We start from the raw sequence: 16387 nt of genomic DNA on the forward strand, positions 1-16387 counted from the left end.
TGGATAATTCCTGTCTCCACATCCTCAGAATCAGTGTTTTGAGCTTTGGCAGGGAACCTGATTGCTGGGCTTCTTGCTGGGGTCTCTGGAAATTCTCTTTTTCTTTTTGCTCTTTCCCATGGTTCTAACTCTGCCTTGTACGCAGACTTCCACCGAGGCTGAACAGCCTGGGTCGTGGTGCAGAAACAAAGCTAAGAGACAGGTCAGAAATAATGTGGGTCCAAGTTTGAGTGGACTTTGTATGGGCAGATTCAGTAGAGACTAATTTGACAGCTGAACCTATCAATCTGTCCTCCTCTCTCTCCTGCTGTATTTTAATCACTGAACGTATGTAAAGCTTGCACCCCAGTGGTTTTCCTTCATTGATCTTTTTCCAGTGAGCTGGATTGTTGTCAGGCTGCCCTTTCTCTGATGTAGTCTGAAGACCAATTGATCACCAATCATAACATGTTTTGAAAAGTCCCTGAGCTCAACAAGAAGAAAAAAAAAAAAACAACTAAAAAACAAAAAAGCAATTGAGAGCCCTAGCATTTCATCTACAACCTGAAGGTTGAAGCCACCTGTATGAACCTGAATGACGAGAGCCAATCACAGACTTGGCCACAGGTGTGTGGAGACAAGACAGTTAGATTTATTTCCTCTTTTCTAATTTGAGAGGTTTCGTGTTGAAGAAAATCAGTATGTTGGGGTTGCAGGAGGTATAAACACAGTCACCATGAAGTTGAGCTGCACGCTCATAAAGTGGACTCTTTATGTCTGTCCTGCTGTGCTGGCAGCCCAGATGTTACTGGGTAAGTAAAATGTTTGAATGTTGGTGTGGAAATGAGATATGTCTAATCCTGAGAAAAACCTCAAAGGTAAGAAACAGGGACTGACTTTGACTTTGCAAAGAATTACTGTTTAGGCGGGACAAGGACAGATAGAAAACAAGTTGGTGTGAGGGACTGAATGGCTCTTTCTAAACATAAAAATTCAGATCTTTTCCATCCTAAAAGTCCCTTCAGACGATGAAGCCTTTGCCAACTGCAAACCTTAGGTCACACTTTGCGAACACCACTTTCTTGGAAGAGCAGCACAGGCTTGCCGGCTCCACCTCCCAGCCTGCTCACCCGTCAGTGCATGCACTGTGGCCTCCACTGGAGTCTGGGTTACATAGGGTATGGTGACCTCTGACCTCTGCACTAGCCAGATCACTGTTCACTTTCCCATTCTTATCATGATGGGTTTCTTTGTTTTGTCTAGCCCTATTGGCTGCTTATTCTTTCTTGCAGCCTCTGTTTTCTGGACTGTCACTTACTGCTTGGATGTCTTTGGGTCCTTCAGTAGGTTTTCTTTGCCTTCCGTAAACTCTAGTGTCCTCTATAGTTAAATCCTTCCCCTTTCTCTCTGTCTCCCCCCACCTTTCCCTTTCTCTGTCTCTCTCCTTCTCTCCCTTTTTTCCCTCTCCCCCTCCCCCACAATCTCCTACTGAGACAGTGTGAGTGTATATGTGTGTTTTGCCTGCAGCAGTTGTCTATTTTAGAGCCTCAGCACATTTCTAGCTTTACTCATGCCCTGACTTTGTCATTGAATAGTAACCTTTACACAGACATTTTGACCTGTGTGTGCCACCGGTACCAACACAACATGACCAGAGATGAGTTCACATATCCTCTGGATCCCCATTTCTTTTAATTTACTTTCTATCTAATCTCAGGTCCTTGCACTAGCCCTCAGCTGGAAACCCGGAACGCGTTCTGAACTCTTCCTTTGTCATTCTCTGAATCATCAATGTTGGCAAATTTTACCTCCTAATTTGCTTTGCCAACCAGTTCCTTCCCTGAACCACTACAAACGCTTTCTTAGGACAAGCCTTCATCACCTGTGACTGGGCTGTGCAGTGGCTCCCTGGCTGACTCTGTCTTAGCCTCATCTCACAGAATGAATCCTCTCTACATCCAGAGTGACTTCTAAAACTCAAGCTCTTGTCATGGCTCATGAAACAAACCTGGTCCCTACTAAACCTCCTCAGCCTCTTCTTCAACACCCCAAAGCCTTTCCACTCCCACTCTAACAAAATCCTAACCAGCCCACCTTTCCACTCACAGCCCACATTCCTATCTGCCTCTGAGGTTTGCTTATATTGTTATCTCCATCTGAAATGAACTCTACCTCCAAAGTCCCCTTCCCCTTTACAAGCATCTAAGTATCCTTAAAGACTCCATCTTGGTAGCATCTTCCAAAAGAAGCCTTGTTGGACCCCAGTGGCTGCTGCTGACACTGTTGTTATTGCTTCTATCCAAACACTACAATAATTTTATCATATGCTTGGTTTTCCACCAAACCAATAGCTATTTGTGGGAGGCCCAAGGTTTTTGGTTTTGTAGCAAGAACTGTGGTCTTGGTATCATACACTCTGACTTCAAGCCCCTCTCCCAGTTAAATCACTTTAAAAAATTCCCTTTTAGTTGAGCATAAGAGCATGTACCTGTAATCTCAGGACTAAGAAGCCTGAGGCATGAGGATTGCCTCGAGTTCAAAGTCAGCTGAAGTCACATTGTAAGTACCGGACCAACCAGGGATGCATTGCAAAATCCTGTTGGTTTTTTTTTTTTTTTTTTTTTTTTTTTTTTTTTTTTTTTTTAAAGAAAATCACTTTTAATAAATCTGGATTTACTTTTCTCTGTTGTGAAAATAAGAAATAATACCTCCCATAGAACCATATAAGGTTTATCAAATGGAAATGCCAGCTAGGCCAACAAGGCTTTAACTTTAACTAACTAACTAACTATATGTGACTGTTTTGGCATGCCTTCAGAGGTCAGAAGAGAGTATCAAATGCAACTAGAGTTCTACATGGTTGGGAGCCACCATGTGGATGCCAGGAGCCAAACTTGGATCCTCTGCAAGACCAAGAAGTATTTTTAACAGCTAACCCTACTCTCCAGGCCTGAGGCCTTATTATTTTATTTTTTAAGAAACAAAACAAAAGGACACTGAGTGCAGTCATCTGATGGTGAAGGAACTGAAAAGAGGTAGAGAGAAGAGGGCGGAGCTAAAGAAAACACTGGTACCAAGACAGGGAGAACCAGGAAGTAGACTTGATGAAGGAGTTTAAAAAGTCTGAGAGTCCCGGGTACTGGGGGTGGATGAGAACAAAGGTTCCCAGGACGGGAGAGAGTGGAGTGGACAAGAAAACACATGTGGATATGAGATGAACTAAGTAGGGCAAGGAGCAGCCAGAGCTGGGCGAAATGATGTTTACCTACCCTGGGTCAGTCATGGACCTAAGAGACAGATTGTAGAGATGTAGGGAGAACTCGCTAAGTTTCCACCCAGAGGCAAAGAATCTTTGCACAGTTACCAGGGGCAAGTTCAAGGACAGAGGGCATCAAAGTAAGGGATAATTGAAAAGCAGAAAATTAGCTGCATATGCTATTAATGCCAACTCTCAGGAGGCAGAGGTCAGCAGATCCCAGAGTTCAAGGATAGCCTGCTCTACACAGCAAGTTTCAGGACAGCCAGAGCTACACAGAGAAACACTGTCTCTAAAAACCAAGAAAAAGAACAAGAGACAGAGAAAAATGAAGACTTGAAAGGGGAATCATAGGGGAAGAGGAGTATAGCTACCTCTTTTGTAGACAACATATTTTTGTTTAAAGTTGATTGTTTTATTTATTTATATTTCAAATGCTGTCCCCTTCCTGGTCTCCCCTCTGCAAACCCCCATCCCACCTTCCCTCCCCTTTTCCTCTAAAAAGGTGCTCCCCCACTCCCTTCTCACCCTTCTAGCACTCCTCTTTGCTGGGGCATCAACCTCTTCAGGACCAAGCACCTCCCTTCCCATTGATCCCACATAAAGCAATCCTCTGGTACATATCTACTGGGAGCCATGGACCCACCCATATTGTACTGGCTGGTTTTGTGCCAACTTGACACAAGCTGGAATTATCACAGAGAAAAGAGCCTCAGTTGAGAAAATGCCTCCATGAGATCCAGCTCTAAGACATTTTCTCAACTAGTGATCAAGGTGAGAGGGCTCAGCCCATTATGGTTGGTGCCATCCCTGGGCTGGTAGACCTGAGTTCTATTAGAAAGCAAGCTAAGCAAACCATGGGAAGCAAGCCAGTAACATCCCTCCATGGCCTCTGCATCAGCTCCTGCTTCCTAACCTGCTTGGGTTCCAGTCCTGACTTCCTTTGGTGATGAACAGTGATGTGGAAGTAAAAGCTGAATAAACCCTTTCCTCTCCAACTTGCTTCTTGGTCATGAAGTTTGTGCAGGAATAGAAACCCTGACTAAGACAAATTGGGACCAGGAGTGGGATATTCCTGTGACAACCTGACCATGTTTTGGAAAGGGCTGTAGAAGGACTTTGGAACTTTGAGCTAGAAGATCCATTGGGATGTTAAGAGCTCTGTGAGATGTTCTGTAGGAGCTTGGAAGATAATGTTGAGAACAGTGCAGAAGATGGAGGCCTGGCTTGTGAAATTTCAGAGGGAAGACTAAAGACTCTTTTCAGGGATGTTGCTGTTTTGATTGTGAAGATTCTGTGGTTTTGGTTAGCTGGGGCTAAAGAATCAGCTGTGATTAACAAGATACCAGAACTACTAAAGCAAAACCTTTGCATTACTGGGACTATTGATGCTAGTCAGCTGGAGCTAAGAAATTAGTGGTGATTAAGAAGAGACCAGCAGGGCTGGAGAGATGACTCAGTGGTTAAGAGCACTGACTGCTCTTCCAGAGGTTCTGAGTTCAATTCCCAGCAACCACATGGTGGCTCACAACCATCTGTGATGGGATCTGATGCTCATTGTGTACTCATTTAAACAAATAAATCTTTTTACAAAAGAGAGACCAGCATCATTGAGGTGAAATCTTCTGGGAAGTGTTTTCTGAGAGCACAAAGAGGCTGTATTCTAGAGATAGCCAAAGTTGTACCTTGTGCTGTGGCTGGACTTGGTAATGTTTAAGAGTCACACGGGTAGTACTGGTTTTGAAGGAATGAAGGGGTCATGAAGAGCAGCTGAGGTTTGGCACCATGAAGAGAGCCTATGATAGGTTATTGGTGAAGCCTAGTTGTAGTGGAAGACAGCAGTGTTTTGGAGATGCCAGTACCATAAGATGACCACAAAGAACAGCAGCGGCAGTGGAGAACAGGCAACTGGAGCCCAGAAGACAAGATAGGTGCTACAAAGGGCAGAGCTGGAGAAGTGACCCAAGCCCTTGGAGGAGCCTACAAGTTCGGGAGTGGATCCCAGACATGAGACGGTTAGAGTTTGATTTTCTTTATAATTGTGACTCTGCCCTGACATTTTCCCTCTTGAAAGGAAGAAAGTATTTTAGTGGAGCCCACAGTTAAGAGACTTTGAGTTGAAAAAAGACTTTGAATTTTAAAAGAGATTGGATATTTTAAAGGGATTGAAATTTTAATATGAAAGATTTTGTAAAGACTGTGGGACTCTTAAGGTTATTTAGATCTTGGAGATGAATAAGAAAGTAAGGTTGAGGCTTAATAGTAATATGTTTGTATGTCAAGTTGACAAGGGGTCAATTGTACTGCTGGTTTTGTGTCAACTTGACACAAGCTGGAGTTATCACAGAGAAGGAAGCCTCAGTTGAGAAAATGCCTTTACGAGATCCAGTTGTAAGTCATTTTCTCAACTACTGATCAATGTGAGAGGGCTCAGCCCATTATGGTTGGTGCCATCCCTGTGCTGGTAGACCTGGTTTTTATAAGAAAGCAAGCTGAGCAAGCCAGTAAGCAACATCCCTCCATGGCCTCTGTATCAGCTTCTGCTTCCTGACCTGCTTGAGTTCCAGTCCTGACTCTCTTTGGTGATAAACAGCAATGTGGAAGTATAAGTTGAATAAACCCTTTCCTCCCCAACTTCCTTATTGGTCATGATGTTTGTGTAAGAATTAAAACCCTGACTAAGACACATATATACTATTTGGCTGGTGGTTTAGTCTCTGGGAACTCTGAGGGATCCAGTTAGTTGATATTGTTCTACTTCTGCATGGGGTTGCAATCCCCTTCAGCTCCTTCACTCCTTCCCCTAACTTCTCCACTGGGGTCCCAGGGCTTAATCTGATGGTTAGACAACATATCCTACCCTAAAGAACCAAGTAGTTTTGGGAAAATGAGAGTCAGCGCAGGATGTCGCCAAGGAGGCTCAGAGTAAACCAGACTCCATTTGTGCAGTGATGTAAAACAAACACTGCTTTTAAACTTACACCTGACATTCTTGCGCCATTCTTGACTCTTACAGTAGTGCTGTTGTTGGGAGTCAAACCCAGGGCCTTTGCGGTCTAAGCAAATGTTCTACCCCAGCCCCCAGACCTGCCTGTCTGTCTGCTTTCCGCTTTAAATATACTTGTATGCATGTGTGGGGTATGTGTGTTTATGTATGTGGGTATACATGCACATGGGTACATACAAGTGTTATAGTGTAGGGCAGAGAATATCAAGTGTCACACTCCTTAGATATTATCTACCTTTTTATTGTTCTTTATTGAGACAAAGTCTTTCATTGATCTGGGCCTCACCATGTAGCCTAGGGAAGCTAGCTGGCTGGCTGGCCAGCAACCCCTGAGCACCTTGCCTGTCTCTGCCTCCCATGCACTGGTGTTGCAAGGCTATGTTTGCTCCACCTACATGCAAACTAAGCAGTTTTCCAACTGCGACATGTCCCAGTGAACCCCCAAGTCTTTCTTTATTTACATTTAAGTTTGATTTTGTAGAACTGCTTCTTTAAAATGTATAGGATGGACAACCTGTCATTGTAGCTTACACCGGTGGCTGAGGCAGGAGGATTGTTGCAAGTTTAAAGTCAGCCTGGGCTACATAGCAAGTTGCATACCTTGCTCATAAAACATCATCAACAACAAAAATGATCAAATGCTGGTGAACACACATATCTGAAAGTCTTGTGTAGACTGAACAGTGCATGACTGTGCCAGTAGTGTCTGACATACCGTGGGTGCTACAATCTGATGCTCATTTTTCCCTCCTCCTGCTATGGGGTCACGGCTATCACTATCCTGGATGTCATGTTGGTGAATTTACTGTTCCTTCACCACTGCTCCCCCCATCCACCCTAAACCATAGTCTTTTCACCAGGAGGCCTGAATGCCAGGGAGCCACTGTCAAAGCTGTCCCACTGAAGACCCATAGGAGTCTCTTGGAGAGGTTCGATGTCTTCCTCCTCTCTCCCGAGAAGATATTCCCTAGGGCAGCAGAGGAGCCCGTGTGCAGGGTCATTCTTATCCCCGTTCCCTAAGTTGCAGTATCATTTTCTGATTCTCCCTGGACCATCCCTCCTCAGCTGCCAGTTCGGAGACTCTGAATTGTGAAGGACCAGTCAGTACTGAGCACAGCAGCTGCCATGCTGCTGCTGAGGAGGAGGAGGAGGATGACGACATGACCCGTTCCAGTGAAGCTGGCTTCCAGTTCAAGGGCTACACATTCAGCAAGCCCTTCCATCTCATTGTTTCCTATGGTGAGGTCCCAGTGTCTCTAACCACTCCGCATGGCCCCAGTACACCCAGGAGACTGGCATAGCTCCACGTACTTAGTTCCCCATCCTCGGATTCCAGGGGACTTGCATTCTTAAAGAGGCATTTTAAAATGTCCTTAGTCCTGGGCCCTCGAGTTGTTCTCTCGACACTGGGTCAGTCATGAAGGCACAAGACAGGTTGAGGAATTGTGGTGAGCAATCCACAACATTAAGTTCAATCTAAGTAAAAAATTGTTTCTCAGTTACCAGTATACTTTGGGGATAGAGGGCAAGAGTAAAGGGGGAGGGCAGAGAGAGAGAGAAGGTCTTTGCATTGTTACATGAGTTCTAAGGGGCAGAGAGCAGTAAGGTGCTCTAGAAAGAGTAGAAAGTGACCTAGAAAGTTTAGGGAATCTGCTATGGTTGTTTCTTGGGACCTCTTAAGAGATACTGAGCTCTTACTCTGGGCCACAGACTGGCTGATCCTCCAAGGTCCAGCTACCTTGATATTTGAAGGAGACACACTAGTTCTGCACTGCCGTGCCTGGCAAGACTGGCCACTGACTCAGGTCATCTTCTACCGAGAGGGCTCAGCCCTGGGCCCTGCTGGACCTAAAAGAGAATTCTCTATCACCGCGGTGCAAAAGTCAGACAGTGGGCGCTACCACTGCAGTGGCCTCTTCAGGAGCCCTGGTCCTGGGAGCCGAGAGACTGCATCCCCTGTGTCTATTACCGTCCAAGGTGAGAGGCTGAGGGTGTATTGCTGTGGTAGATTTTGGTAGAGAAGGAACAGAGAGACCAGAACCACCTAGACATATGCTTTCTGCTGTTCACAGATCCAGAGCCTGGATTGTTGTCAGATTTGTTCATCTATGGATCTTTTCTAGTTCCTGCCAAGAAGGGAAAGGAGCAGGAAGAGAAGGGAGGAGGGAGGAAAGGAGGAGGAAGAGAGGGAAGAAATATGAAAAAAGGAAGGCAGGAAGGAAGGGAGGATGATGAGAAGAAGAAAAAGGAGGTAGAAGAGAAGGAGGAGGGGGAGGGGAGGAGAGGGAGGAAGAAGAGTAGGAGGAAGAAGTTAAAAAGTTCAAATGGGACCTTTTTAAAAAGAAACCAAACCTAATGGAACCAGAGGAAAGGATGGGTAAGGAAAGTTATGGGTCTGTTGTATACAGAATGGTTGAACTTTTCTTCACTCCTTGTCTTTTTCCTAGAGTTGTTTGCAGCCCCAGTTCTCAAAGCTTTACCTTCTAGTGAGCCCCAAGAGGGAGGCTCAGTGACCCTGAGCTGTCAGACAAAGCTGTCCCTGCAGAGGTCAGCTTCCCGCCTCCTCTTCTCCTTCTACAAGGATGGAAGGTCACTGAGTATCAGAGGAGTCTCTTCAGAACTCCAGATCCCCAAAGCCTCAGAAGAGCACTCTGGCTCCTACTGGTGTGAGGCAGCAACTGAGGACAGGCAAATTTCAAAGCAGAGCCCACAGCTGGAGATCCGGGTACAGGGTAAGTTAATGTGTATGTGTGCCTGTGGGGTGCATATGAGACAAGAGGGGATTTGTCAACCAAACTCTAGAGGAAGGAGATAGAGTGGATTCAGAGAGACAGGGCAACAATCCAAAGTCCTCTAAGGCAGAAGAGAGTTCAGAAAGAGAATGTCTTCCTTGGGCCATGGAACCTATCAAACCGGGATCTAAGCTGGCCCTTCTTGATTCTCTATAGAATACAGGATTCCTATGTGATCTGAGCATTTGCGGAAGCGTAATACCTAGAATGCAAATAATATCTAGAAAGGGCCAGCCAGGACCGCACAGTAAGACCTCACCTCAAACAAACAGCCTCTAGAAAGAGTAAAACGTATGTCAAATTCTATACGTTACCATTAGGAAAGCTATGTTCGAGTTGACACACATCCACGAGTCACCTAGGCTAACGAGAAAGACACATTGTATGAAAACAGTGGAAGAGAAGCGCTATAGTCATCCTAAAGAAAGGGTGCCTCGAGTGGCCCCTGCAGAGGAAGCTGACTAGTGTAACACACAAGAAAAGGTTGGCTTCAGTGTGTGTACTTCCAGAAATAAAATTCTGCCTTGAAAGAGAATGATGAGGTGTCCGAGCGGAAGATTCTCAGGCAGGGACAGTCAAGCCACAAACTACATTTACAGTAGGAAGGACGTAAGACAGAACCTTTCCCTAAAGAATAAAGATTTCAAGGGACCAATCACTGGGCGAGTGGGTGGGACTTCCGGTTTGGGAAGTGGAAGAGGGGAGGCAAGAGAGACTTCCTTTTGGACTGGAGAGAGCATGGAAGCGCAATGTAGGTATCAGAGGCTCCCTGGTTCAGGTGACAGATCCGCTAAGGGAGGATTTATAACTTAGAATACCTTACAAAATTAGGGTGCTAGTTCCTGCGCCTAGTGATTGTGTTACCTGTTGATTCTAAGCTAAGTTTGTGTGGCGTTTTCCTTTTCGTGGCAACTCAACTGGGCTCCAGAGAGAATAGTATGCCAGCAGAGCGTGAGTTTGCGAGAAGCGTACCCCAACTAGCTGTGAAAATTTGGGAGTGTTGATTGGGTTTGGCGTCAGCCGGCCATAGGGAGGAGAGAGCGTTTTCGGAACTCTTGAGTCAGAGTCGGCCGGGCTGGGAACAAATTACTGCCGTGGCCGGAAACATGGCAGTATGTATGGTAGACCTAATAATGCTGAGAAGGCACTGAGCATGCTACATCTAGATCGGCAGGCACCAGGTAAAGAACAGGCATGAGCTTTTGAGACCTTACAGTGATACACTACCTCCGGCAAGGCCACATCTACTCCAATAAGGCCTCATAGTAGTGCCGCTTCCTATGTACCTGTGGCATCTATTGTACTCAAACCACCACGCGAAGGCATACAAGAGTGAAGGAAAATTTGTTTTTAGTGTCAGGCAAGAAGAGTACAGGTGTTATTTGCAAAGCAAGATCCTCCCTCCTCAAACAAAGCTTGGGGGGTTTATATATTTTCTTGTAAGGGTTGGTCTGTTCTTAAACATTCTCAGTTAGGCAGTGCCTTCTGAGCACGCTTAGTTTAAACTCTTTAGTTAGAAGATGGTAGGCGCATTTGGGGGTGTGCTTTAGCTGAAATGGAGGGTATTCTTGTAACATTAAAGTGGTAGGCAGGAATGCCTCTGGATATACTGAATTTGCATTCTAGAGTTTTAGCTGAACTAAAACAAGGAAGATTTTGAAGACATTCATATAGGAGCTTAACGTGAGGTTGCCTCCTAACAGCATGGGGCAGGGCCAGAGTCAGGCATCTTTTTTTTTTTTTTTTTTCTTTCAGTTTTTAAGATAGGGCCTTACTTTGTGTCCTTGGTTGGCCTCTGGCTCACTATGTAGACCAGGCTGGGCTTGAACTTGCAATACTCTGCCTTGGTCTCCTGAGCACTGGGATTATAGGTGTGCACCACCGTGACCAGACAGATTTGACTTGCATGTGCTTCCTACCCATAATGAAGGTCCCTTCAATTCTGCTTTTTCCTCCATCTTGAATATAGCTCCTCAGAAAGCAGCTGCTTCAGAAACTCCTCCTACAAAAGCTCCTGATATTCTGCCTTCACCACCTATTCCTTCTGCTGAGCAGCCAGGATCCTCCTCCCCAGACCCTCACCTTTATCACCAGATGAACCTTCTTCTCAAACAAATGCAAGATGTAAGAGCTCTCCTTGGTCACCTTGTCATGGAGTTGAGGGACTTGTCTGTCACCCTGAAGCCTGGTACCACAAAGGTTGCTGACAAATGAAAGCAAGCTATTCATCTGCGATATAATCAAACAATAATTCCAGCTCTTTCTGTACCACACTTATGCAGATGTGGTTTTGCAGGCTGGTCTGATACTGTGTTAGACTAATGAAACTGTGAATAAATGCATAAAGGGTTATACCCAGAATTTACCTATAACTGTATATTTTTTATAAGCCAAGGAGGCTGATGACCATCTTATAATGCATATGACAACCCTTGGAAAAAGATTTTCTTGTCCCCAAATTTTATTAATGCTAAAGTTATAAAATGTGAGGCTAATAAAAGCTAGGTGTTAATTGAGGCCTCATCTCTTTTAATTATTCTCCTTCAACAACTATTAATTACATGGTAATGTTTAATCCTGTGGTTTAGATTTTTATAGGCCTCCACGGACCTATGGTGAAATTTTTTTTCATGTATATGCATATGTGAAAGAGGGTATCAGATTCTCTGGAGCTGGATTTCAAGGAAGTTCTGAGCTGCACAATATGGGTGCTGGAAATTGAACTCTTATTTCGAAGAACAGCAAGCACTTTAGTCCCTGGGTTATCTCTCAGCAGCACCACTGCGAGTGTTGAAATATTCATCCCCAAGACGATGGCATGAGGAACAGGAACCTTTGGGAAGTGTTTAGGTAATAAGTTCTCAGGATTAGGATTGATACCTGTATAAAAGGAAGCCCCAATACTAGTGAATCCATTGCTTTCACACATTCTGAGCAAAATAAATGAAAATGACTTAGGAATGGAAACTGTCTCATGGTTTCAGTCCATCATGTCGAAAGCATAGCAGCATGACTCAGTCCCAGTGATAAGTGTGTGTTCACATCATGGTAGGCAAGAAAGAGCCTTGGCCAGAACCAGGGGCAGCTATAGCCTTCAAAGGCCTACTCACAGTGATTTAATTCTGCCGTCTAGGCTCCCCTAAAGGTTCCACAGCCTTCAGAATTGTGTTGAATCTAGACACCAAATATTCAAAACATGAATCCTAGCATTCCATCCCTGGTCCCAAAGGCACGTCCATCTTATATGGTAAAGAACATTCATCCCAACTGAAAAGCTACAGACCCAACACTATTTAAGAAAAAACTCAAGTCTCTTTTCTTCTGCTGTAATAATACACCAAGGCAACTTCCAGAAGTGTGGTGGTTTAAACAGAAATGGCCCCCACAGACTCATGTTCTTAAATGCTTGGCTATAGGAAATGGTACTGTTAGGGGGTGTGGCCTTGTAGGAAGTGTGCCTCTGTGGGGGTGGTCTTTGAGGTCTCATATATGCTCAGGCTATGTTCAGTGTGGGACACAGTTTCCTCCTGCTTTCTGGGAATCAAAATGTAGAGCTTTCAGCTCCTTCTCCAGCACCATGCCAGCCTGGATGCAGCCATGTTTCCCACTATGATGATAATGTGCTAAATCGCTGAAACCATAAGCCAGCTCCAATTAAATGGTGCTGTGGTCATGATGGCTCTTCCGAGCAATGAAACTCTTAACTAAGACAAGAAGGAAGAGTTTATTTGGGGCTAATGGTTCTAGAGGAGTAAGAGTTCACCATTATCACGGCAGGGAAACACGGCAGCAAGCACCAAACATAGTGGCAGGAAGAGTTGAGAGCTCATGCAGGAAGCAGAGACCAAGAAGTCAAAATGTCATGATTCTTTTGAGCCTCAAAGCCTGCCCCCAGTGGCATACTTCCTCCATCAAGGTCATACCTCCTATGTCTCCCTAAACAATCACTAACTAGGGACCCACTATTCAAATGACCAGACTAACGGGAACATCTCATTTAAACCACCACACTGTATGTCCAGCCTCCAGGGCATACAGAGTCATGATGTGAACCTCTGGGCTTGGGCAGCCCTGCCCCTATGGTCCTGATACTTGCAGCACGTGTGCACACTTTCTTTGTTCAATTCAAGTTGGGATTTGCAGCTTTTCTTAGTAGATGTATCTCCAACATCCTGAGGTCTCCATTACAATATTCTGCTCGGGGGCTGTCTGCAGAGAATCTGACCATGCGTGGTATGTATGTATTGCCTTACTTCGCTGACTTCTATCTGGAAACTCGGTGCAAGCCATCATGACCCCTGTAACTGAATGCCTGCAAAACCAGCACCATGTAGACAGCACCAAGATTCTGCTGACATCTGGAAGGTAGCCAGGCTTCCTCTTACAATGTTTTCAATGAGCAACTCTATAATAACACTTTCCTACATGATCCTTTTCCAGCAGGGTCCCTAGGAACTTCTCTCCTTTAGGTCCTTTTTCTTCAGGCACTGGGAGAAATTTCTCCTTACAACATCTTCTCTGTTATCTTAGTGTAATTCGTTTGGCTTCTCTTTAGTGATGCTAATATCTGTAAGACCTACAGTTGCACAGCCCCCACATACTTTCCTACAACTTTAATGATATTTATACTCCTTTGTTCTATGCTTGGATTGCTATTGTTCATTCTCAAAAGACGAGAGCCAGCTTGAGAAATTCGACTTAATGTACCCTTTGGCTGATAAGTTAGCACACTATGTTATTATGGCCTTAATGAATGAAGAATACTCACATCATCCTGAATCATGTAGAGTTGTCTTCCCACCGTGGCCTCTCTTTGTGCTATTTATTCTGTATGCTATAGTCTGAAATAATTTACACGTGTATACATGATGATTTTAGACATACCATGAAGGAACAAAGGAATGGGATTACAATGATGGTAAGTAAAGTTTAGCATCTTCAAGGATGTGATGATTGGTCTTGACTGTCAACTTGATTGGATCATGAATCAACTAAGAGCCCTGCTTCTGGGTGAGTTTGTGAGATTTTCAGGAAGGATCTGAGGATGGAAGACAAAAGAACTATGTGTCAGCTTGTTTTTTAAGGTTGAACATGTAGGAGATGGAAAAATGGTTCCGTGGTTGAGACCACTGGCTGCTCTTCCAGGGACCTAGGTTCAATTTCCAGCACCCACATGGAGGCTCACAACCACCTGTAACTACAGTTCCAGGGGATCTGATTCCCTCTCCTAGCCTCTGTACGTGTTAGGCATGCACATGGCACACAGCCATACATGCAGACAACACACACATACAGAAAAATAGAATATATATATTCACACATATGCACATACAGAGAAACGTATATTGAACATTATACAGCAGGTGCTAACGTTTACAGGAGAAGAATGGTAGCTCAGAGGATAACAATAGGAAAATAAGGAAATAAGAGAGGAGACTTACAAAGAGGCTTCCCTGAGCATCAGTGTTGTGGATCCCCATTGAGAGATGGACTTGAGATCACACTTGGAGTGAGATTCCTCCTCAAGCATTCCTCGTGCTTCTGTGACCTCAGTTTCCTCACGTGTAAAACAGAACCAGTGTTAATTCTTCCCTGGAGGCCCCTGTGAGAAATGAATGATGTAATTGTCCCTGTCTGTGAAGTACTGACAGGGACCTGCCACACACAGTGCACACTCATTGTAGTGAGCTGGTCTCCTTATCCCACATTGTCCCTGAGAACATTCCACTTATTACAGTCTTTATCAAATCATGTTATATCTTGCCAGGGCGTTCTGTTATGACAGATTTCAAAGAATTACTCAGACCCACTGTGGTGGGACGTGCCTGTTGTCCCAGCATGCGGAGGACCGAGGAAAAAAACAGTTTAGCCCACTTTAGAGTTTGAGACTAGGCTGCACAGGATAGCACATCCTTAAAAAAGGAAAACCAAAACCCTAAGAGACCTAAATAATTTCCAAACCTGTCTGCATACTGAAGTCCTTGGCAATGTGCAAAGGAGAAAAGAGTTAAAATCCTATGGGAAGGGCCTAGTGTAGAGAAAAAGACCCACTTGCGAAAAGTTCAGAGGAAAGTGTGGAACGAACAGGTATTGGGCAGGATGCTTTTCAGGTCCAATTCTATGCATTATCTGTATGGCTAATGAGCTCCGAGGCTGATTCCTATAAATTCAAGAAAGATGACACAGCTCATGAATTTTTAATGTGATCAGGTTTCTTCTGGAATCCAGTAAAGGGACTGTCTTAGTTAGGGTTTTACTGCTGTGAACAGACACCGCGACCAAGGCAACTCTTAAAATAACAACATTTAATTGGGGCTGGCTTACAGGTTCAGAGGTTCAGTCCATTAGCATCAAGTCAGGAACATGGCAGCATCCAGGTAGGCATGGTGCAGGAGGAGCTGAGAGTTCTACATCTGCATCTGAAGGCTGCTAGTGGAAGACTTGATTCCAGACAGCTAAGAGTAGGGTGTTGGAGCCCACACCCACTGTGGCACATCTACTCCAACAAGGCCATACCTGCTCCAACAAGGTCATATCTCCAAATAGTGCCACTCCCTGGGCCAGGAATAAACAAACCGGGACAGAGATTTCTGTTCTGACCTATGAGAAGCCAAAATAGTCTGCTGTGTAGACTCTATGAACTTTTACTGTAGTTAAAAGGTAGTGGGCTGTGCAGAAGTCAGATCATGGGGATAGGTTGTGGTTAATGTGAGGGATCCCATGCTGCTCCCAAGAAGAGGAGGCAAACAGGGCTCAAAGAAAGCACTGGACTGTTGTCTGAATGGAGCATTCATCTCAGCTCTATCTAGTTCCCTCCCTCCCCCACTCTTGCTCACCTTATCAGATACTTTGCTACTTTTCAGACCTATAAATTAACTCTCCCCATCTCTCCCTCTCCCACTCCTCCCCCTCCCTCCACCCCATCAAATCATGCTCCCAAAGCAAGATCCAAAAAGGTCACCATAATTTAAAAGACTGGCCATATCTTTCTCAGAGGCATTTTGTATTTTATCGGGGGGGGGAAAATTAAATGTGAAGTAATTCTCAGAGGAAAACTTGGTGCATCAGCAAAGTTGGAGGATGAGATCTTGGAGAACTGGCTGTATCTGATCCCTGATCTCCTTCCTGCTAGAGTTCCAAGGCCAGCAGGCGTCCTGGTTCTAAACAGCACAAACAGGGTAGAGCTCAGGGAGACATACTGTCAGGTTGGAAACTTCATTAAACATTTACCTGAAATTCAGTCTCTTCATTGCTCATGTGTGGTCACGTGGCTCAGAGTGCGGGAGGAGCAGAGAGGTCGGATCTGAGAAGCCCAAGGGGCTCTTGCAGTCAGACCTCTCTCTCTCCCAGGCC

General features: G+C 44.9%; 1 protein-coding gene across 1 annotated transcript; it reads left to right on the plus strand.

Moving 5' to 3' along the window:
* Positions 1-671: 671 nt before the first annotated feature.
* On the plus strand, positions 672-11248 carry FCRLA (Fc receptor like A; the record flags this gene model as incomplete). Its single annotated transcript, XM_080941798.1, has 5 exons — positions 672-791; positions 7308-7481; positions 7953-8219; positions 8690-8974; positions 11004-11248. Exons 1-5 carry the CDS (start codon positions 716-718, stop codon positions 11246-11248), a joined length of 1047 nt encoding a protein of 348 aa, XP_080797924.1. The 5' UTR covers positions 672-715.
* Between the last annotated feature and the right edge of the window lie 5139 nt (positions 11249-16387).

Source organism: Micromys minutus, assembly GCF_963924665.1.
Source record: "Micromys minutus genome assembly, chromosome: 1".
Lineage (NCBI taxonomy): Eukaryota > Metazoa > Chordata > Mammalia > Rodentia > Muridae > Micromys > Micromys minutus.